Raw genomic sequence first — 23,306 nt, 5'->3', positions numbered from 1 at the left:
ATGCCACAGCCTCTCATATAACAACCACAACTCTACCTACAACTACATTTCATCAGACAAACACAACACCACCTACAACTATGTCTCAACAAACAATGGCATTTACAACAACAACTCTGAAAACAACTATAGCCCTGTCAACAACTACAACTCAATCTACAACCACAGAGCCACCAACAACTATAACTAAGACAAACACCACAATACAGCCTACAAATACAGCCACTGCTTCACTAACAACAGGCCCCCCTACAACTACAACTCAACCAACAACAACACAGCCTTCAACACCTTCAAATTCACAAGCAGCCAAAACCCATTCTACATTGACCACAACCCTACCTACAACAACCCCAGCTGAAACAACCACCTCAATCCTGCCTACAAGTACAAGTCATTTAACTGCTTTAGCCCCTCCTACAACAGCCACAACTATACCTACAACTAAATTTCATCAGACAAACACAACATCACCTGCAACTATATCTCAACAAACAATGCCATTTACAACAACAACTCTGAAAACAGCTATAGCTCTGTCAACAACTACAGAGCCACCAACAACTACAACTAAGCCAAACACCACAACACAGCCTACAAATACAGCTACTGTTTCAATAACAACAGCCCCCCCTACAACTACAACTCATCCAACAACAACCCAGCCTTCAACAGCTTCAACTTCACAAGCAACCAAAACCCATTCTACATTGACCACAACCCTACCTACAACAACCCCAACTGAAACAACCACCACAATCCTGCCTACAAGTGCAACTCATTTAACTACTTCAGACCCTCCTACAACAACCACAACTCTACCAACAACTCTGAAAACAGCTATAGCTCTGTCAACAACTACAACTCAGTTTACAACCACAGAGCCACCAACAACTACAACTAAGACAAACACCACAACACAGCCTACAAATACAACCACTGTTTCAATAACAACAACCCCCCCTACAACTACAACTCATCCAACAACAACCCAGCCTTCAACAGCTTCAACTTCACAAGCAACCAAAACTCATTCTACACTGACAACAACTATACCTACAACAACCCCAACTGAAACAACCACCACAATCCTGCCTACAAGTACAACTCATTTAACTACTTTAGCCCTGCCTACAACAACCACAACTCTACCTACAACTACATTTCAACAGACAAACACAACATCATCTGCAACTATATCTCAACAAACAATGCAATTTACAACAACTCTGCAAACAACTATAGCCCCGTCAAAAATGACAACTTTAACTACAACTCAGACAACAACCACAACACAGCCTACTACTAAAACCACTGCCTTAACAACAGCTCCTCCTACAACTACAACTCAACCAACAACAACCCGGCCATCATCAACTTCAACTCTACAAGCAACCACAAACCCTCCTACAACAACCACCACAATCCTGCCTACAAGCACAACTCAACCAACAACACCATTTACAACTACAACTCTGCAAATATCTACAGCTCTACCTAGAAATATAACTCAATCTACAACCACAGAGCCACCAACAACTACAACTCTGTCAACAACCACAACACAGCCTACTACTAAATCCACTGCCTTAACAACAGCCCCCCATTCAACTACAACAATCACAACCCTACCTACAACAATCCCTTCTGAAACAAATGCCACAGCCCCTCATATAACAATCACAACTCTACCTACAACCATATTTCATCAGACAACCACAACATCACCTGCAACTATATCTCAACAAACAATGCCATTTACAACAGCAACTCTGAAAACAGCTATAGCACTGTCAACAACTACAACTCAATCTACAACCACAGAGCCACCAACAACTACAACTAAGCCAAACACCACAATACAGCCTACAAATACAGCCACTGCTTCACTAACAACAGGCCCCCCTACAACTACAACTCAACCAACAACAACCCAGCCTTCAACAGCTTTAAATTCACAAGCAACCAAAACCCCTTCTACATTGACCACAACCCTACCTACAACAACCCCATCTGAACCAATCAACACAATCCTGCCTACAAGTACAACTAATTTAACCGCTTCAGCCCCTCCTACAACAACCACAACTCTACCTACAACTAAATTTCAACAGACAAACACAACTGCACCTACAACTATATCTCAACAAACAATCCAATTTACAACAACTCTGCAAACAACTATAGCCCCATCTACAACTACAACTCAGACAACCACCACAACACAGCCTACTACTAAAACCACTGCCTTAACAACAGCTCCTCCTACAACTACAACTCAACCAACAACAACCCGGCCATCATCAACTTCAACTCTACAAGCAACCACAAACCCTCCTACAACAACCACCACAATCCTGCCTACAAGCACAACTCAACCAACAACACCATTTACAACTACAACTCTGCAAATATCTACAGCTCTACCTACAAATATAACTCAATCTACAACCACAGAGCCACCAACAACTACAACTCTGTCAACAACCACAACACAGCCTACTACTAAATCCACTGCCTTAACAACAGCCCCCCATTCAACTACAACAATCACAACCCTACCTACAACAATCCCTTCTGAAACAAATGCCACAGCCCCTCATATAACAATCACAACTCTACCTACAACCATATTTCATCAGACAACCACAACATCACCTGCAACTATATCTCAACAAACAATGCCATTTACAACAGCAACTCTGAAAACAGCTATAGCACTGTCAACAACTACAACTCAATCTACAACCACAGAGCCACCAACAACTACAACTAAGCCAAACACCACAATACAGCCTACAAATACAGCCACTGCTTCACTAACAACAGGCCCCCCTACAACTACAACTCAACCAACAACAACCCAGCCTTCAACAGCTTTAAATTCACAAGCAACCAAAACCCCTTCTACATTGACCACAACCCTACCTACAACAACCCCATCTGAACCAATCAACACAATCCTGCCTACAAGTACAACTAATTTAACCGCTTCAGCCCCTCCTACAACAACCACAACTCTACCTACAACTAAATTTCAACAGACAAACACAACTGCACCTACAACTATATCTCAACAAACAATCCAATTTACAACAACTCTGCAAACAACTATAGCCCCATCTACAACTACAACTCAGACAACCACCACAACACAGCCTACTACTAAAACCACTGCCTTAACAACAGCTCCTCCTACAACTACAACTCAACCAACAACAACCCGGCCATCATCAACTTCAACTCTACAAGCAACCACAAACCCTCCTACAACAACCACCACAATCCTGCCTACAAGCACAACTCAACCAACAACACCATTTACAACTACAACTCTGCAAATATCTACAGCTCTACCTACAAATATAACTCAATCTACAACCACAGAGCCACCAACAACTACAACTCTGTCAACAACCACAACACAGCCTACTACTAAATCCACTGCCTTAACAACAGCCCCCCATTCAACTACAACAATCACAACCCTACCTACAACAATCCCTTCTGAAACAAATGCCACAGCCCCTCATATAACAATCACAACTCTACCTACAACCATATTTCATCAGACAACCACAACATCACCTGCAACTATATCTCAACAAACAATGCCATTTACAACAGCAACTCTGAAAACAGCTATAGCACTGTCAACAACTACAACTCAATCTACAACCACAGAGCCACCAACAACTACAACTAAGCCAAACACCACAATACAGCCTACAAATACAGCCACTGCTTCACTAACAGCAGGCCCCCCTACAACTACAACTCAACCAACAACAACCCAGCCTTCAACAGCTTCAAATTCACAAGCAACCAAAACCCCTTCTACATTGACCACAACCCTACCTACAACAACCCCATCTGAACCAATCAACACAATCCTGCCTACAAGTACAACTAATTTAACCGCTTCAGCCCCTCCTACAACAACCACAACTCTACCTACAACTACATTTCAACAAACAATCCAATTTACAACAACTCTGCAAACAACTATAGCCCCATCTACAACTACAACTCAGACAACCACCACAACACAGCCTACTACTAAAACCACTGCCTTAACAACAGCTCCACCTTCAACTACAACTAAACCAACAACAACACAGCCTTCAACAGCTTCAACTCTACAAGCAACCACAACCCCTCCTACAACAACCACCACAATCCTGCCTACAAGCATAACTCAACCAACAACACCATTTACAACTACAACTCTGCAAACAACTACAGCCCTATCTACAAATATAACTCAATCTACAACCACAGAGCCACCAACAACTACAACTCAGCCATCAACCACAACACAGCCTACTACTAAATCCACTGCCTTAACAATAGCTCCTCCTACAACTATAACTCAACCAACAACAACCCAGCCTTTAACTACTTCAACCACAATCCCTCCTACAATAACCACAGCCCTACCTACAACAACTCAATTTAAAACAACCACCACCATCCTTTTTACAAGTACAACTCAGTCAACAACTACAACCACAATCCAGCCTACAAATATTGTCCTTGTTAGGTTTTCCAGCAATGAAGATTTTGATCTTAAACTTTTAAACACGTCTTCAGATGTTTTTAAAAGACGAGAAAAAAGAGTCCAAGATGAGGTAAGCTGTGAGGCAAACATTTAAGGCAGATGCTATCTGCACCCTTAGTAACACATACTACTGTAAATAGTAACATATACTACTGCATTCGGTAAATTCAGTATTCTATTTTTTTTTTTTTTTTTTGCATTCTGGTGTAAATAACAATTGATTCATCCAAGTGTAAAATAGTAAAATATACTGTCTATATGGGGTCCAAATATGTGGTAATGTTTGCTATTTGTACTCCAGTGCAAGTAATGTTCTATTTTATACACACCCTGGTGTAATTAGAAATGCATACTATTTGCCCACCACACAGACAGTAATACTGTATGTTCTATTAATACTCCAGTGCAAATAGTGTTCTACTGTATATGCACCCTATTGAAAAAAGCATTACACTGCTATTTGTATAATTAGCAGTCCATGTTTTACTGCCATGAACACCTTAAGTTTGTTTCCTCCACACATTCCACTGTAAATACTGCATTTTAAGAAAACAAGGGGTGACCATCATAATGATTTCATTTTGTAAATTTCCCCCCTTTCCATATGAAAATTAATGTTTCATCTGAAATGTTTTATACTCCATTAATCATTGTTGAACCTAACACTGTAACTTTTTTACAGTTTGTGCCAATCTTTAACAAAGCATTCAGCTCCTTCATTGGATTGACAGTAATTCGGTTCAGGTGGGAGTTTCTTTTCTTAAGAATACATTTAATCCCTAAAATACATACCATTTTTTATGAAGAAAGGCTTGTTATCTAATATACAGTATCACAATTTTCCAAATGTGGTAAATGTTTTCTTACAAGGTGAATTTTGAAAATTGCAAAAACTATTCCATTAATATGGACCATTTCTATTTCCTTTTCTGTATGTAGTGCTGGATCAGTCATCACAGATATGAATTTACAATTTGGCAAATTACCAAGTGATGCAGAAATCAAAACCATTATTTTCACTGCTAACACCACTTTAAACATCACCAGTGTAGTGGGTGAGTCAATTTAACAATATAAGCAATGCAGTGTTATGCAAAACAATTTATAATGCTTTCTGTATTAATCTTGTTGTAGGTCATTATATTTAACTACAGGTGTTAAAATACAATTACAAGCAATGTAGATTGAGAATTACAGTCACTATCTAGACTGCAAAAGTGTGTTTACTGATGCAGCCAGTAAGCTCAGGGCAGTCTAATAAGGGAAGGGTCACTGTCTATCTTTGTATATTATGAGTTTAACTGCAATATGTTTTATTTTATTTATAAATATATTAATTTAGTTACATTATGCTATCATATAATTTTTTACGGTGGCACCGTACTTTCCCATGCATTCAATTGTCCAAACAACACACTCTTTTTGAGTTGACACAAAGTAGCATGTCTTTACCTCTTTAACAGGAAGGGCATCTCTTTATGGGAATCAATTTAAACAGTACAAATCAATTGAAGAGAATGTACTTTTATCCCTCAAAGTCTCACTTACATTACCATCAACATTTAAATATGGCGCTACTCTGGAAAATGTCCATGGCTTACTTAGTTTCTTCATTCATATCCTGCTGGGATAGGAGAAAGTATTTTAACATCCTAAAAAAAGACACACATCACCTTTAAGTTCAATCATCTCTTCTGATTAATTCAGTTGAAATGGTTTAAAAATAAAACTGATAGAGACTAACAGCTTTTTCCAATTTCTCTTCTGACAACTTCCAAAAACAGTAAGGCCGAATCCTGACTCTACAACGACTACCAAACCCAAAACAACTACAACCAAACCCACAACAACTACAACCAAACCCACTACAACTACAACCAAACCCACTACAACTACAACTAAACCCACAACAACTACAACCAAACCCACTACAACTACAACCAAACCCACAACAACTACAACTAAACCAACTACAACTACAACCAAACCCAAACCCAAACCCACAACAACTATAACCAAACCCACAACAACTACAACCAAACCCACAACAACTACAACCAAACCCACTACAACTACAACCACAAGACCACTACGCCCTCCTCCAACTGTAGTCTTAGAAGTCATCATTATAATACAGTTTATTAAAAACTATGAAGACCCGAAATCTCCAGAATTTAAGGATCTAGCAAAAAAAGTTGAGACTGGGGTAAGTTTCAAACGACAACATTTCTTTGAGTTGTGTAGTAACAATTACAAAAATGTGATGCGATTGATTTTAATGTTACATGGATTTAAATGCTTAACATGTTTCAATAAAACTATACAAGAAATAACTTGGTATTGTACTTGAAAAAATATATACTGTATAATCATTTAGTATCCCTCATATTCAATTATGTGGTACATTTAAAGGCAGTAGTATTAGGTTAGTTTTACTTTTGTTCCATTTCTTGTTGCCAAGTAAAAACGTCATGGTTACTGGTGTAACCTCCGTTCCCTAATGGAGGGAACGAGACGTTGGTGTCGATGTAGTGACAGTAGGGGTCACTCTTGGGAGCCCGAGACACCTCTGGTCTTTGATAAAAGGCCAATGAAAATTGGCAAGTGGTATTTGCATGCCACTCCCCCGAACATACGGGTATAAAAGGAGCTGGTATGCAACCACTCATTCAGGTTTTACGCTGAGGAGCCGATATAAGGTCCGGCCATTTCAGCGGGTAGTTCAGCGTTGTGGCAGGAGGGACCAACGTCTCGTTCCCTCCATTAGGGAACGGAGGTTACACCAGTAACCATGACATTCCCTATCTGTCACTCACTCGACATTGGTGTCGATGTAGTGACACTAGGGGTCCCTATACAAAACGCCACAAGGCTGAACTGTGTTACGTGAACTGGCGGTGTGTGGTGGGCAGACTTGCTGTGTGCCTCATAGCCAGCGCACCAGGTCGACACGTAACCTCCCCCAACACAGTTATGAGTGTCGAACTGCCCTTTTTGGGGACAAGTCGACTACCCAGAGATAGAGACAGGCTTAACGCAGTCGCGGCCTCTTTCCCCTTCTCTTTTTCCACTCCCTAAAAAAGAAGGGGGATTATCTGACTGGGCCGCCAGGTCTAGTCGGGGGGTGTCCCTCCCAAGGGGAGGACACCGCGGAGACCACACCTCACCCCAAGAGAGGGGGGGATATTTAAGTGGAAGAATACATCACATGGTCTTTCCAACCATGTGGAGAGCCTTCAAGGTAGATCCTGCCCAATGGGGGAGGAGTTATTACAACATGGAGACTGGGGCAGAGGAGCTCTGCCCAAGGAAGACGCAGTTTGCCAGCAGGGAAAGAACTAGCGGAAGATATAGATCGCATGGGGTTAGCCTTACAGGGAACCGCCACATGCGGAGCACCTACCCCAGAACCGGGCTCTTAGCGCGTGTACTGGGCCGGCAGAGAGTCTCTCCGAAAACTCGACTGCCACAGGGCTCGGAGGAAGTCAACCACGGAACAACTTTTGTGAACACTACTGGGAATTAACGGCGCACGTCTTCAGCTCAAAAGGAGGTGGAAGGCGCTATGTGCAAGCGATACACCCGGCCGGCTATCCCGGGCTTATCCGCTTGTGTTGCGTGCCACTACCTGGGACGAAACTGGTTCCACCCGGAGGTTGTAGAACCTTGCAAAGGTGTTGGGTGTTGCCCAGCCTGCTGCTCTGCAAATGTCTGTTAGAGAGGCACCTCTGGCCAGGGCCCAAGAAGCCGCTACACCACAGGTAGAATGGGCTCGTAGCCCTACCGGGGGCGGCATGTTTTGGGCGAGACATGCCATAGATATGGCGTCAATGAGCCAGTGGGCGATCCTTTGCTTGGAGACAGCACTTCCTTTCCGCTGTGCACCAAAGCAGACAGAGAGCTGCTCAGAGATTCTAAAGCTCTGCGTGCGATCCAAATAGATGCGTAAAGCACACACCGGACACAGCAACGACAGGGCTGGGTCTGCCTCCTCCTGGGGCAGCGCTTGCAGGTTCACCACCTGGTCCCTAAAAGGAGTGGTGGGAACCTTGGGCACATAGCCCGGTCGGGGGTCTCAGGATCACGTGAGAATAGCCCGGACCGAACTCCAGGCACGTTTCGCTGACAGAGAACACTTGCAGGTCACCTACCCTCTTGATGGAAGTGAGCGCAGTCAGGAGGGCAGTCTTCAAGGAGAGTGCCTTAAGCCCGGCTGACTGCAAAACTCAAAGGGGGCTCTCTGTAGACCCTGAAAAACTACAGAGGTCCGATGAGGGAACAAGGCACGGCCTGGAGGGATTCAGCCTCCTGGCGCCTCTTAGGAACCTGATGATCAGATCATTCTTCCCTAAGGACTTACCGTCGACTGCGTCATGGTGTGCTGCTATGGCAGCAACGTACATCTTCGAGGTGGAGGGGGACAGCCTCCCTTCCAACCTCTCTTGCAGGAAGGAAAGCACTGATCTGACTGCGCACCTCTGGGGGTCTTCCTGACGGGAAGAACACCACTTAGCGAACAGACGCCACTTAAAGGCATACAGGCGCCTCGTAGAGGGAGCCCTAGCCTGAGTGAACGTGTCTACCACCGCAGGTGGGAGACAGCTTAGGTCTTCCGCGTCCCATCCAGGGTCCAGACATGGAGATTCCAGAGGTCTGGGCGCGGGTGCCGGATGGTGCCCCTTCCCTGAGAAAGAAGGGCCTTCCTCAGGGGAATTTGCCCGGGGGGAGCTGTCACGAGGAGCGTGAGGTCTGAGCACCACGTCTGGGCGGGCCAGTAGGGTGCTTACCAGGACGACCTTCTCCTTGTCCTCCCTGACCTTGCACAGGGTCTGTGCGAGCAGGCTCACTGGGGGAAAACGCATATTTGCGAATGCCAGGGGACCAGCTGTGTGCCAGCGCGTCTATGCCGAGGAAGGCCTCGGTGAGGGCGTACCAGAGCGGGCAGTGGGAGGATTCTTGGGAGGCGAACAGGTGCACCTGTGCCTGACCGAATTGACTCCAAATCAGCTGGACCACCTGAAGGTGGAGTCTCCACTCTCCCTTGAGGGTAACCTGTTGTTACGGCACGTCCGCCGAAGTGTTGAGGTTGCCCAGGATGTGAGTGGCTTGCAGCGACTTGGTGCTGCTAACTCCGTTGGAGGAGATGGCGGGCGAGTTGTGACATACAGCGGGAGCGCAGACCGCCTTGGCGGTTGACATATGCTACTGCTGCCGTGCTGTCTGTCCGAACTAGCACGTGCTTGCCCTGGATCAACGGCCGGAACCTCTGCAGGGCGAGCAGAATTGCCTGTAACTCGAGGCAGTTGATGTGCCAATGCAGCTGCGGACCCGTCTAGAGGCCGGCGGCTGCGTGCCCGTTGCCAACAGCGCCCCAGCCCATTTTGGAGGCGTCTGTCATGACCACGACGCGCCTGGAGACTAGTTCCGAGAGGTCGGTCCAAGGGCTGAAAAGACAGTGACAGACCGACGTAATGGCCACGCGGTGTGTCCCGTGGCGCCATGCCCGTCTCGAGCCAGTGCTGAAGCGGCCTCATATGCATCAACCTGAGCGTGGTGGCTACCGCCGAGGATGCCATATGCCCCAGGAGCCTCTAAAAAAGTTTCAGTGGAACCGCTGTTTTCTGTTTGAATGCCTTCAAACAGGCCAGCACCGACTGGGCGCGCTCGTTCGTAAGGTGCGCCGTCAAGGAGACTGAATCCAACTCCAAACCGAGAAAAGAGATGCTCTGAACCGGGAGGAGCTTGCTCTTTTCCCAGCTGACCCGAAGCCCTAGTCGGCTGAGGTGTGAGAGCACCAGGTCCCTGTGTGCGCATAACACGTCTCGAGAGTGAGCTAAGATTAGCCAGTCGTCGAGATAGTTGAGAATGCGAATGCCCACCTCCCTTAACGGGGCAAGGGCAGCCTCTGCGATCTTCGTAAAGATGCGAGGAGACAGGGACAGGCCGAAAGGGAGGACTTTGTACCGATACGCCTGACCCTCTAACGCAAACCGCAGGAAGGGTCTGTGTCGAGGAAGGATCGAGACGTGAAAGTACGCATCCTTCGGGTCTACCGCCGCGAACCAATCTTGATGCCGGACGCTCGCTAGAATGCGTCTTTGCGTCAGCATCTTGAACGGGAGTCTGTGTAAGGCCCGGTTCAGTACTCGCAGGTCCATGATTGGCCGCAACCCACCGCCTCTTTTCGGTACAATGAAGTAGGGGCTGTAAAACCCCTTCTTCATCTCGGCTGGAGGGACAGGTTCTATCGCGTCCTTCCGTAGGAGGGTAGCGATCTCCACGCAAGGTAGCAGCGTTTCCGACTTTCACCAAGGAGAAGTGGACACCACTGGACCTGGGCGGATGCCCAGTGAAGTGAATCGCACAGCCGAGTCGGACGGTCCGGACCAGCCCTCGTGACAGACTGGAAAGCGCAAGCCATGCGTCCAAGTTCCGCGCAAGGGGGACCAAAGGGACAACGTCATCGGATGTACCGGCGGGTGGGGCCTCGCAGCGGGGTGGAGCTCGAGGTGCCACACCACATCGTGGCCGTGCTGAGTCCGAGGACATCGAAGCACTTACCTGGCTCCTTGTGACCACCCACGGAACAGCCTAGGACGGGGGAGGAAGAGGCCTGTCCTCATGACCCGTGGAGACTGTCACATCGGGGGTGGATTTGTGCCACAGCTGGGCGCTCAGGGTGGGAGACCGCCGCTGGAGCGCCAACCTGCCAAATGGAGTGGTGGACGGTGGTCGTGATGCCAGCCGTACACACCGGATATGTGACCCAGGGAACAAGGAAACCACTCTTGCGGAGCTCTTGAGTACTGCAGCCACTTGGGCATGCAGCACAATTAAATGCAAAAGGTAACAAAAAGATGAAGATCTGCTTACCAGCTCCAGAGCAGCGGGTTTCGTTGTCCCTGGGTCGCCCGTCTCAGGGGCGCTTCGAAGACCTCCATGGGTTCTTCGGTGCCGGCTGTGAGACGGGTGGCGTCGGCTTCCTGTGGTGGGCTCCACGCCGGGGCCGGGCCGGAGGGGCGGGCTGCAGCAGAGCCGGTGCAGTCACCGCAGGGGGACGCCCTCGGCGATGAGTAGATGGGGTGCGGGATCCTGAGCCACGCCGGGGCAGGATAAGCCGGCTAGCATCCATATACTGCTCTACCATCGAGAATTGCTGGGCAAAGTCCTCGACAGTGTCGCCGAATAGGCCCGCCTGGGAAATGGGGGCAGCAAGGAATCGTGTCCTGTCAGCCTCACCCATCTCGACCATGTTGAGCCAAAGGTGGCGCTCCTGGACCACTAGTGTGGCCATCGTCCGCCCGAGAGACCGCGCCGTGACCTCCGTCACTCGAGGTCGGTCGCCGAGCGCAGTTCCTGCATCAATCCCGGGGCAGAACTACCCTCGTGCAGTTCCTTTAGCGCCTTGGCGGACTTGCAGGAGAGCCATGGCGTGCAGGGCGGAGGCAGCTTGTCCAGCAGCGCCATAGGCTTTGACCGTCAGAGACGACGTAAACCTACAGGCCTTGGACGGGGGCTTTGGGCACCCGCGCCAGGTGGCGGCGCTCTGCGGGCATAGGTGCACCGTGAGCGCCTTTATCCACCGGGGGATTGCCGAATAACCCTTGGCCGCCCCACCATCGAGGGTAGTGAGAGCAGGGAAGCTGAAAAGATCGGGACCGGGCAGTAAAAGGCGCCTCCCGTGACCTTGTCAGCTCTTCATGCACTTCCGGGAAGAAAGGAACGGGGCGGGGCGTGGCATTGAGCGGCGCCGCGAGCCCAGGAACCAATCACAGAGCCGCGAGCGTTCAGGGAAGAGCGGTGAAATCCACTCTAACCGACGCTCGCGGCTGTCCGGGAAAGCATGTCGTCATCTCCGCATCAGCCTGTGACTGGGCGATCGACCCCGAAGGGAGGAGCCCAGCTGAGGCTTCTGACTGGACGAGCCCGCTCTCCGATGCTGCACTCGAGAACTCATCACTTTCGCGGGCTCCGAATAAGAGGTCGAACTCGCCGTGATACGAGCCGGCGGACTCACCCGGAAGCCCGATCGGGGCAGACGAGTGTGCTGGGGAATGGGAGGTCCGCGGGGGGATACCCGGCGGAGGCGGTCCCATTGGGGTCCCCAAATCGCCCCCATTGCTAGCCGCGCTGGCCTCAAACCCGTGGGTAAAAGGACCGAGGCGGGAGTCTCTGGGGTGGCTCGCTTTCTTACGAAGGCGAGCCGCGACCGCAACGTTGCCATGGACATATTCTCGCAATGAGAACGTGACCATCCACGAACGCTGTCTCGGCATGAGCAGTGCCCAGACACGAAAGACAGTGATCGTGACCATTAGAAGGCGAGAGATAACGAGCACAACCAGGAATAACACACAATCGGAAAAGCATCTTTAAAAAGACGCGTCTTTAAAAAGACGTTCCGTGTGTGCGCTCTTTTAGAGAAATATATACTCTTTTAGAGGGGAAAAATGCTCTTTCAGAAAATATACTCTCTAGTTTTTCTGCCGAAGCGCCCAGAGGCGTTCTCTGCAGTGCACCAGTGCAGAGGAGGGAGAAGCCGCTGAAATGCGCCGTCAGATCCAGCAGGTGAATGAACAGTAGTATTCAGCTCAGTGAGCATGACCGTTCGGCTCCGAAGAGAAAATCTGAATGAGTGGTTGCATACCAGCTCCTTTTATACCCGTATGTTCGGGGGAGTGGCATGCAAATACCACTCGCCAATTTTCATTGGCCTTTTATCAAAGACCAGAGGTGTCTCGGGCTCCCAAGAGTGACCCCTAGTGTCACTACATCGACACCAACGTCGAGTGAGTGACAGATAGGGAACTGGATCATCCACTGTAACTCTCCCATACATTAAATTGTTAACATTAAAATTGTATCAAATAGTTGATACAAAGTAGCATGTCTACAACCTCTTAAACAGGAAGGGCATTTATACATTTATTTTATTGAATATTGATGGAGCAACATAATTTGTTTTAAAAGAAATAATATAAGAAAGTTGTTTTGAATAAAAAGCACTTTTTAAAAAAGGTGGCGAGGGGGCCTTTTACCCCATGTGTGGGGTAAAATTCTCCCTCACTTGGGCTAAAAGGGGTTATATTGATATAGTGAAGATACCGGGGCAATAGTTACAGTTTATGGCAAAATTTGTCAACTAATGCAAATACTTTTAAGACAGCAATATGCTTTTTTTTTTTTTTGTAACAAAGATAATGCTAATTCAAAATAACCACAATTATAGAGTTCATAATTTCCTGTTCATTTCAATCACATTTGACATTACATAACATCTCAAGTATTCTCTCTCTCTCTCTCTCTCTCTCTCTCTCTCTCTCTCTCTCTCTCTCATATATATATATATATATATATAAAAACAAAATAATCTCTTTTGTGATTGGATCAGTCAATGTGAGCCCACTTTGAACATTCTTCATAACAAATCTATCACCTCACTCAAGAAAAACATGATATACTTACAAGAAATGTAATTCACAATCTATATCTCCAATAATAATAACATTCTTAAAACTGACTTACTATTTTCACAGTGTAATATAATCTATAGAAAAAGGTTTGGAACTCTTTTCATCAGGACCATTGTGATTTCTTTCAGGTAAGTCAATGCTTCAATAATTCCTTTACAAATATCAACTATATCTTACATTCGATGTCAGAGAGTTTGTGTGACATTTTTGTAGTATTAAAGAATAAACTTGAATCCCTGTAATATAGAACATACAATTAGCTCCCAAACACCACATACTTTAGGCTATGTAATGCTGTCTTCAAGTAGTTGTAAACTGTTAAACAAAGAGTAATATATTTCTTTTCAGACGTGCTACCAGAATCCGAGCGGCAGACAATGTGGATGTGGAGCTCGAGTTAGTGTTTAACCAAACCTCCACTGAACCCATCCCAAGTAACAATGACATTGTCACTACTCTACAAACAGCAGTTACAGCTCAAGACCCCAGCTTAAACATCTCTTTTGTTGCCAGCTCTATTGTTGTTGTCAGTAAGTTGTTTTAGACTTGACATCCCTGTTGAAAGACCATTCTATCTGGTCACCAAATTATGTGATTTGGGTGCTGGTCCCCAACAGAAAAGTTGGTGTGCTGGTGTTTCATTAAGGCCTCTTTACTAGCTTGACCATCAAGATGAACCTGATCAACCAGCCTCATCAAAAAGACTATACTGGATGACCAGATTTTTTTTTTTTAACTGGTGGACAATGTAAATATCAGCTAGATCAGCACTAAACCAGCAATAACCTTAAGTTTGGACATTTGTGGTACATTTACCTTTTTTTCATTTGTTTTACTTTAGGAGAACTTCAGAAGATCCCAGTGACTATCTCCACAAATGGCACCTTTGTGGCTGCTCTCTCAAATTCAACTTCAACTGAATTTCAAAACAGAGCACTGGTTATAAAAACAGCAGTAAGTATGGAGTGTCCACTTATCTATTTGATATCATTTGTTTGTGCAAGAGAGTAAATTTTCTCTAAACTTTTTCTTTTTTGTAGCTTGAACCTTTTTTCATCGCTGATTACCCTTCATCATTCAGCACTTTAACCTTAACAAGCTTCAGGTATGCACGCTTGTTCATTTTTTTTCTTGAGTACACACTACCAGTCAAACGTTTGGACACACTGAACGAGTAGATCTAGAATAAGTCATCAAAACTATGAAATAACACAAATAGAAGTATGGTAATAATGCAGTAATCATAAAATAGATTATGTCTGAGCTTCTTCAAAGTAGATTCCAGCTCAGCACACTCCCATAAATGATGGACACTTGACTACCAAAGGCCTATGCATAAATGCTTGAATCCAGTGTTGAAAAATTTGAATTGTGCATATAAATGGTTTTATAAAAAAATAAAGCTTTTATTTGAAAAATTCAAATGGAAGAATTTGACCAGATAGGGAAAAGTTAAAAATTTTGTTTTAATGTTTTTAGTCAAGTGTGTCCAAATGTTTGAATGGTAATATAACTTTCCCTATCTGTTACTCACTTGACGTTGTGTCGATGTAGTGACACTAGGGGTCACTCTTGGGAGCCCCAAACACCTCTGCTTTTTTTAAAAAAGGCCAATGAGAAAAGGCCACTCCCCCGGACATACGGGTATAAAAGGAGCTGGTATGCAACCACTCATTTAGATTTTCTCTTCGGAGCCGAGCGGTTCTATTCATTGAGCTGAATTCATCCGCTGAGTTCATTCACCTCTCTCTGCTGGATTTTACAGTGCATTTCAGCAGCTTCTCCCCCTCTGCATCTGTGGTTTGAAGAGAACGCCCCTGGGCGCTTCGGCAGAACATTTAAAAGAGTATATTCTAAAAGAGTGTATTTTCTTTCTGAAAGAGTGGCACACACGGAACGTCTTTTTAAAGATGCGTCTTTTTAAAGATGCCTTTCCGTTTGTGTGTTATTCCTGGTTGCGGTCGTTATCTCTCCTCTTCCGACGGCCACGATCGCTGTCTTACGTGTCTGGGCACTGCCCATGCGGAGACATCGTTCGTGGATGAGTCATGTCCTCATTGCGAACATGACCATGGCAACATTGCGAGAACATGACCATACCCCAGCGGCTCCCCATACCGGTCCTTCTACCTACGGGTTTGAGGCCGCATCATTTAGCACTGGGGGCGATTTGGGGACATCAATGGGAAAACCTCCACCGGGTATCCCCCCATGAACCTCCCATTCCCTTCGCTTGTCCTGATCGGGCTCTCGCATGAGACCGGCGGCTCGTCTCAGTGCGAGTTCGACTTGTCGTTCGGAGCTCCGGAAGACAATGAGTTAGAGCGCAGCATCGGAGAGTGGGCTCATCAAGTCTGATGCAGAGGCTTCGGCTCGGCTCGGCTTCCTCCTTCGGGAATGGTCGCCCAGCCTCAAGCCGATGCGGAAATGAGACCCCTAGAGATGTGCAGTCGGATCGGTGCTTTCCTTCCTGCAGGAGAGGCTGGATTGGCGGCTATCCCCCTCCACCTTGAAGGTGTATGTAGCCGCTATTTCGGCTCATCACGATGCAGTAGATGGCAAGTACTTGGGGAAGCACGACTTGATCATCAGGTTCCTGAGAGGCGCTAGGAGGTTGAACCCCTCTAGACCGTGCCTCGTTCCCCCGTGGGACTTCTCTATAGTCCTTCAGGGTCTACGGGGAGCTCCCTTTGAGCCCTTGGAGTCAGCTGAGCTTAAGGCACTGTGCTCACTTCCATCAAGAGGGTAGGGGACCTGTAAGCGTTCTCTGTCAGCGAATCGTGCCTAGAGTTCGGTCCGGGTTACACTCACGTGATCCTGAGACCCCGACCAGGCAATGTACCCAAGGTTCCCACGACACCTTTTAGGGATCAGGTGGTGAACCTGCAAGCGCTGCCCCAGGAGGAGGCAGACCCAGCCTTGGCATTGCTGTGTCCGCTTTACGCATCGATTTGGATTGCACGCAGAGCTTTAGAAGCTCCGAGCATTTCTTTGTCTGCTTTGGTGGACAGCGGAAAGGAAGCGCTGTCTCCAAACAGAGGATCGCCCACTGGGTCATTGATGCCATCGCTATGGCATATCAAGCTCAGGACGTGCCACCCCCTGCAGGGTTACAAGCCCACTCTACCAGGAGTGTGGCGGCCTTCTGGGCCCTGGCCAGTGGCGCCTCTTTGGCAGACATCTGCAGAGCAGCGGGCTGGGCAGCACCCAACACCTTTGCGAGGTTCTACAATCTCCAAGTTGAGTCGGTTTCGTCCCATGTAGTGGCAGGCACAAGCAGGTAAGTTCCGGGACAGTTGGCCGGGTGTACTGCTTGCGCATAGTGCCTTTCCCCTCTGTTGAGGGGAAGACGTGCACTTTTGACACCCAGTAGTGTTCACAGACTGTGATCCCTGGATGACTTCCTCCTTAGCCCTGTGGCAGTCGAGTTTGCGGAGAAACTCGCTTTTGGCTCAGTTAGCTGGTAAGGCCCTGTACTGAGGTAGGTGCTCCGCATGCGGTGGTTCCCCATAGGTAACCCCATGTGTTATATCTTCTGTAAAATCGTTTCTCTCTTGGTAAACTATGTCTCAGAGGGCCCTCTGCTATGGTCGTCATGCCTGTAGAAACTCCTCCCCCCTTGGGTAGGACCTACCACAGGGCTAAGGAGGATGTTTTCTTCCACATAACACTATTTTATTATATAATCTAGTTTCAAAACTTCTTCACTTTTTCCAGTGATGCCACTAAATTGAAGAGTGTGCCCACGATTCAAAACTCCATGGACCTCTCATTTGTGGCGAACTCCACTCTACCCAACAGTACACAGTTAGTGAGAACTATAGTCCGAGCAGCCAACAGCTCATTGCCCTTCCAGATCTTCACTTCTCAAATTGTGATAAATGGCACAGGTGAGTGATTCAATGTAATCTTGAAGTGCTGTTAGGGTTGCATGATTGTGACAAAAATCATAATTTTTGATGATTTCCCTTGATATTGCAATCACGATTATTCATTTGATTAATAGTCATTTCTATTCTTCCTATTTTAACCTCCTTAGACCCTCACGTGACTACTGTAGGCATTTTACATTTCCCTTTTTGATTTGTAATTAGTAGCACCTAATAATCAAGCAAAAAAAAAAAAAAAACACATTCTAGAGCAAATAATTTTCCTAAAAATGTATGTCCTCATATGTGGACAGGGGGTTTAAGTTGTGAAATTTTAAGTCATTTCAAGCTTTAGAAAGTCCTTCTTTTCTTCATCAAATAGTTCATAGTGTCCATGAGTGTTGGTTATTCATGTTTTTGAGACGTTGCAGACATTACAGCTGATTTTCTATAAAGCTGAATTAATCTTTCTTATTCAAAGTAATGTCCTGCATCATCAAATCACTGCCAACCATGTTAAAATAAAATTATACATTATAAATTCTGAATCTATGTACTGATTATCATTGTCACATGTCTGTCAAACATGTTGAGTGATCTAAACATCATCTGCAGCCTGAAACTGAACTTTTGGTCGGATTTTAAGAGTGAATGCTCTTAGCTGCATACAGAGCTACAGGATGCTCCCTTGCTCCCTATTTAGTGAATGACTTAACCTCCAGTGTGCTGTCTGTCTGCACTGGTCCCAGAAGAGTTTCAAATGCACCTTATTTTCATCCTAACTCCGTATGAAGCCTCCGAAAGCAACATTTTTCAGCTTTTGGATACGTCCATTGATTCTCAATGTGATAATGCACAGTAAATGTAGGATTTTTATGGAAAGTTAGTCCTAAGCGTGCCGTTTCGCATTAAATCTATGCAATATTTTTAAATGGTATATCGGATGAAACTAGAGACTCTGCTCTTTTGACTCAAACAGGGTTTAACGTGAAAACTTATGCTGGTTTCTTACTAGATGTAGTTTTGTTGCTGTTTCTCCAAAAGACAAACTCGGCTGAGATTGGCACCATGTTGTTTTTTCACATGACTTGGTGCGCTGAAAGATTAACCCTTTAATGACAGCCTTTCCTGAACTGAGATTAGTTGGTTTAAAAAATTTCTTAATTAAGCATAGCCTGTAGCGAAGCCAAAACTTAATGTCCACGCATGTGGATACAGGGTCTCATGAGGATATTGTTATATTACAATGGGAGTGTTCTAGTTTTGTTGTGCCATTTCTGATAGGCTTATGTACTGAACAGACAAGTCTGTTATTCATTACAATGCTCAAAAAAAAAATTGTGAATAGAAATATTTAATGCAAAGGAAGCAGACATAAATTAAATGCTGTATTTTGTGTGACACTTTTCATGATTAGTTAACTGCAGCAGCCATAATAAATCACAATCATTTTTCCAATTAATTGTGCAGCCTTAAGTGCATTGAAATATATACAGTATAAATATATATATATACTTTTTGCAGGTGAATATTTAAGTAATTCAGATTATGCAGTGCATTTTGAACTCATTAACTTTTAAAAAATGAATATCCTTGTATCGCAATTTAAGGACAACGCACTCATAACAAAGCATCCTCTTTGGTCTGTCGCATTTATCAATCACTTATTCTTCAGTAATATCATTGTTATTCTGCTGTATTCAACTAGTTTTCAACTAATTACTTCTGAGGATTTCAGTACTTTACCAGTGCTACATTTTAAAATGAAATGGACTGAACATCATTTACTTGTTTATTTATTTTTTGGTTTTATGTTTTGGTTTAGTTTTATGTTGAATTGTGATCATAAAATAATACATGCTAGTTTTGTGCTATATAGAGGAAATATTTTAGCAATTTTTTGTTTTTATATTATTCTTACTGTAGGTTTAGGTGTTCAAAAATATCTACATTATAGTGTAATGTTTGTAAAATTAGTGTGATTACATTTAGTTGCATGTTTAATTTTTATATTGTTGATAAATGGTTAGGTTTAGCAATATCGATATGATAGTACAATGTAACTTAACATGCATTCATAAGAATAATGAAACATTGCGGTTAAAGATGCGTAATACATCCAAAATGGTAATCGAGACTGTGATGGAATCCTCTGAACTGAGGCGAGAACAATGAATGAATGACATGGATGTTTTCATGATGCAGGCAAAAAGTTGCTATGGGAACATCTTTGTCATGAGACCTGTTAAGCAAGTATTTGTATGAAAGGGTATTGCAGACGTACAGAAAAATGCTCTGGTTAAGCTCAGGCACTTATACTATTATTACTTGTTTATTTACACAATTGCTTAGTGACAGATTGACAGTTAGCTTACATGAGAGTGTCAACTTGAAGTTAATTATAATATTTAACAACACTTTTTTTGTAAATGTTGATGTTGTGAAACATATCTTTGTATGGGGGGAATGAAAATGTACTGCATAACAAAATAAACCTTCATCTTTTGATTTGTGCCATGTTCTCAATGTTAAAATACTTTGTGTTTTTTTCTCAACAATTCTCAAAGGCTCCCAATTTGAAAACCCCTCCTTTTGACAAAACTCCACGCTATCAATGAATGATAAATCTAAGATAAATGTGTTCTGTTCTTTTCTTTGCATTGCAGCATTTTCATCCAGTGAGGTCACCAGCAGGATCAGTGTGTCGACTGCGTCAATCCTGGTTGCCGTGTCAATTCTGGCCTCATGGTTTGATTGATCAAAGCCATATATGTGCTTCGACATTACTGACTCTGACAGGTCTGCCTTTCATACCTGCTCACATGAAGGAATCATGAAGCTACTGAATGAGTCGTATTCTACTGCCTCTTACATATTTTACATAATCTTGCTGAAAAAGAATCCTTGAAGCTACGATGGATTTCATTTCAGCTCTGGCTCCATACATGCCGGCACACATAAATGGAATATCCAACATGATGGAACTATCCCAGAAATGTTCTACTTTACAAGGACCAAGGATGTTTATACAGTAAATACAAATCTGAAGTATGCAGAAATACATATTCAATTTGAGCACTGATTCTAGAGACATGGGATCAAACATTTCCTACAACTTGCCATTATATTTTAAAATTGCTACATTTCCCCTGTAAATCAAATTTGATCAAATTTATGACATTATCAACCATTACCCCTAAACCCACCTATCCTTAGGCCATAACTCAATACTTAATAAAAATGAATATATATATATATATATATATATATATATATATATATATATATATATATAGTCAACACTGTCAGATATTTATGATATTTTTTGAGTGCTCATTTTTCAAAGTCTGGTGAGTCTTAACCATGATATGTCAACTCCGCCACCAAAACTGAAAAGATATTGTTAGGGATTTTTAAATCATTTCCCTCATTTAAATAGGAAATGTTATTAGTAGCTAGCAACACCAGAAAAATAAAATGGCTAATGCATTTTACACGTGTGATGTGCAAAATATGATTTTTGACAATTCAATAGACTGGTGCCAAAAGCAGCTCAGATTGATACATTTTTAAACACAGGTTGTACAGGTCCATCCAAAACAATTCCTTAATGCAGTTTTTTTCTTCTTCTTCAATTTTGTCACCAGTTGTGTCACAGTACACAAGAATCAGCGCTAGAAGAAAAAGTAATGTCACTTTTAATGTCACTTGAATCATTTAAATTAGGGAAGAGGCTGTGCCTCCCCTCCTGGCCCATACACACATATTTGTAATGTTTTTCAAATGCAACACACACAAGCCAGCTTTGTAATGGAAAACATTCAAGGTGTTGTATTTATGCTTGATGACTCTGAAGAGTCTGGGACGAGCTTTGAGAAGATAAAAGATTAATTATTTCAACCATGAAACCTGTAGAACAACTCAGAAGAAATAAAGTTAGTCAAAGGATATGACATCAGAAAAGTCTGGAGTGAAAAAAAGATGGTCTGGCAATATTACAAATCAACAAAACAACCTGTTTTGACTTGTTATTCATCTTGACAACAATAGACCAGATTAGGCTCATTAGTTAGATACATAATTTTGACAAATCTAAATTCTTCAACAATTGTCTGGCTAAAATCATCCCCATCCATAAATTACTTAAATGAGTTATTTAAATGTATATATTTAATTGATGTGTTTATCCATAGCGGCGTACAGTGCATTTAACATCTACATCAGCTGATGTTTCCTGAGAATCAAACCTGTGATGTTGACACTTATTTATTTTCAGATTCTGAAAAAGTAGCAATCTATTACAAATTATATTGTTGTTAAACTCTTTTTCTGATGCTAATTTAATCCTAAACTCAGGGCTTTCCTTTGAATTCAAAATATATTGTTGGTTGATGTATTTCACGCTATTTCACGTAAACAACATAATGGGCCCTTTTGCATTCAAGAGAAATGTATGATCACGAGATAGTAAGACTAAGTCTCATGTTAGATTATTATTTATATATACTGTATATATATATATATATATATATATATATATATATATATATATATATATATATATATATATATATATATTTGTAGTGGGAGTTTGTGGTAAATACAAATAATCATTAACCTGCAATTTTCAGTCATCGTGTTATATTATACAGTCATGGAAAAAGTAAAATATAGAACTCTTCTGGTCTGGAAATCAATAAAATCTTAAAAAAATCAAGGATGAATCTGTTTTATTGTCTAGTTATGCTCAGATCTAAAATATCTCATTGGCTATAACTAGCTCATTTTCAGTGCAATCTGTACAAAATAATTTTTACCATTTTTTGTATTATTTCCTGGTCAATGGGGAACCCGTATGCATGTATTCTCTTTGTTTTTCTCAGCTGTCATATTTCTATGAGGTGAGTTTCATATCAGATTCGATCTGCACTACACCCATCTGCCCAGTTTCTGCAATTTCCTCATTGATTCATTGTTTTTGTATAAAGCATGTTATCTATAAAAGATCAGGAAACATTTTTAGAAACAAAGCTCATATGCAAATAAAAACTCTTCCTAAAAGCAACCCTCAGCAATCTCTGCTGCTTTGGCTTTTGGATAGAAAGGTGTTTATTCAACCATGGACACTTTTGGCCCTGTCAGCTTTTAGAAAATAAACTCTGAAACTCACTTTTCACACTCTCATACTTTAATTTGTCTACCGACAATGTCATATTTCTGAAACAACAAATGTCATAATCACCAAATCTCAGTGATGTGATGAGTGAACAATTTTTTGGTGGAAATTACATTCTCAAACCTGATTTTTGTTGTTGTTGCAAACTCTTTTGTCTTGTTAAAGGAATATTCCGGGTTCAATACAAGTTCAGCTCAATCAGCAGCATTTGTGGCATAATGTAGATA

General features: G+C 43.6%; 1 protein-coding gene across 1 annotated transcript; it reads left to right on the top strand.

Annotated features, from left to right (window-relative positions):
* The first annotated feature begins 80 nt into the window (after positions 1-80).
* Positions 81-22,620, top strand: LOC127447454 (mucin-2-like). Its single transcript, XM_051709344.1, has 10 exons — positions 81-4,631; positions 5,244-5,305; positions 5,501-5,616; positions 6,346-6,767; positions 14,098-14,162; positions 14,383-14,564; positions 14,876-14,988; positions 15,075-15,139; positions 17,752-17,924; positions 20,570-22,620. Exons 1-10 carry the CDS (start codon positions 81-83, stop codon positions 20,659-20,661), a joined length of 5,841 nt encoding a protein of 1,946 aa, XP_051565304.1. The 3' UTR covers positions 20,662-22,620.
* The last annotated feature ends 686 nt before the right edge of the window (positions 22,621-23,306 follow it).

The sequence above is a fragment of the Myxocyprinus asiaticus genome, chromosome 1 (assembly GCF_019703515.2).
Source record: "Myxocyprinus asiaticus isolate MX2 ecotype Aquarium Trade chromosome 1, UBuf_Myxa_2, whole genome shotgun sequence".
Taxonomy (NCBI): domain Eukaryota; kingdom Metazoa; phylum Chordata; class Actinopteri; order Cypriniformes; family Catostomidae; genus Myxocyprinus; species Myxocyprinus asiaticus.
Note: the sequence above shows the minus strand (reverse complement) of the source record. Positions and strands in the feature narration are given on the sequence as shown.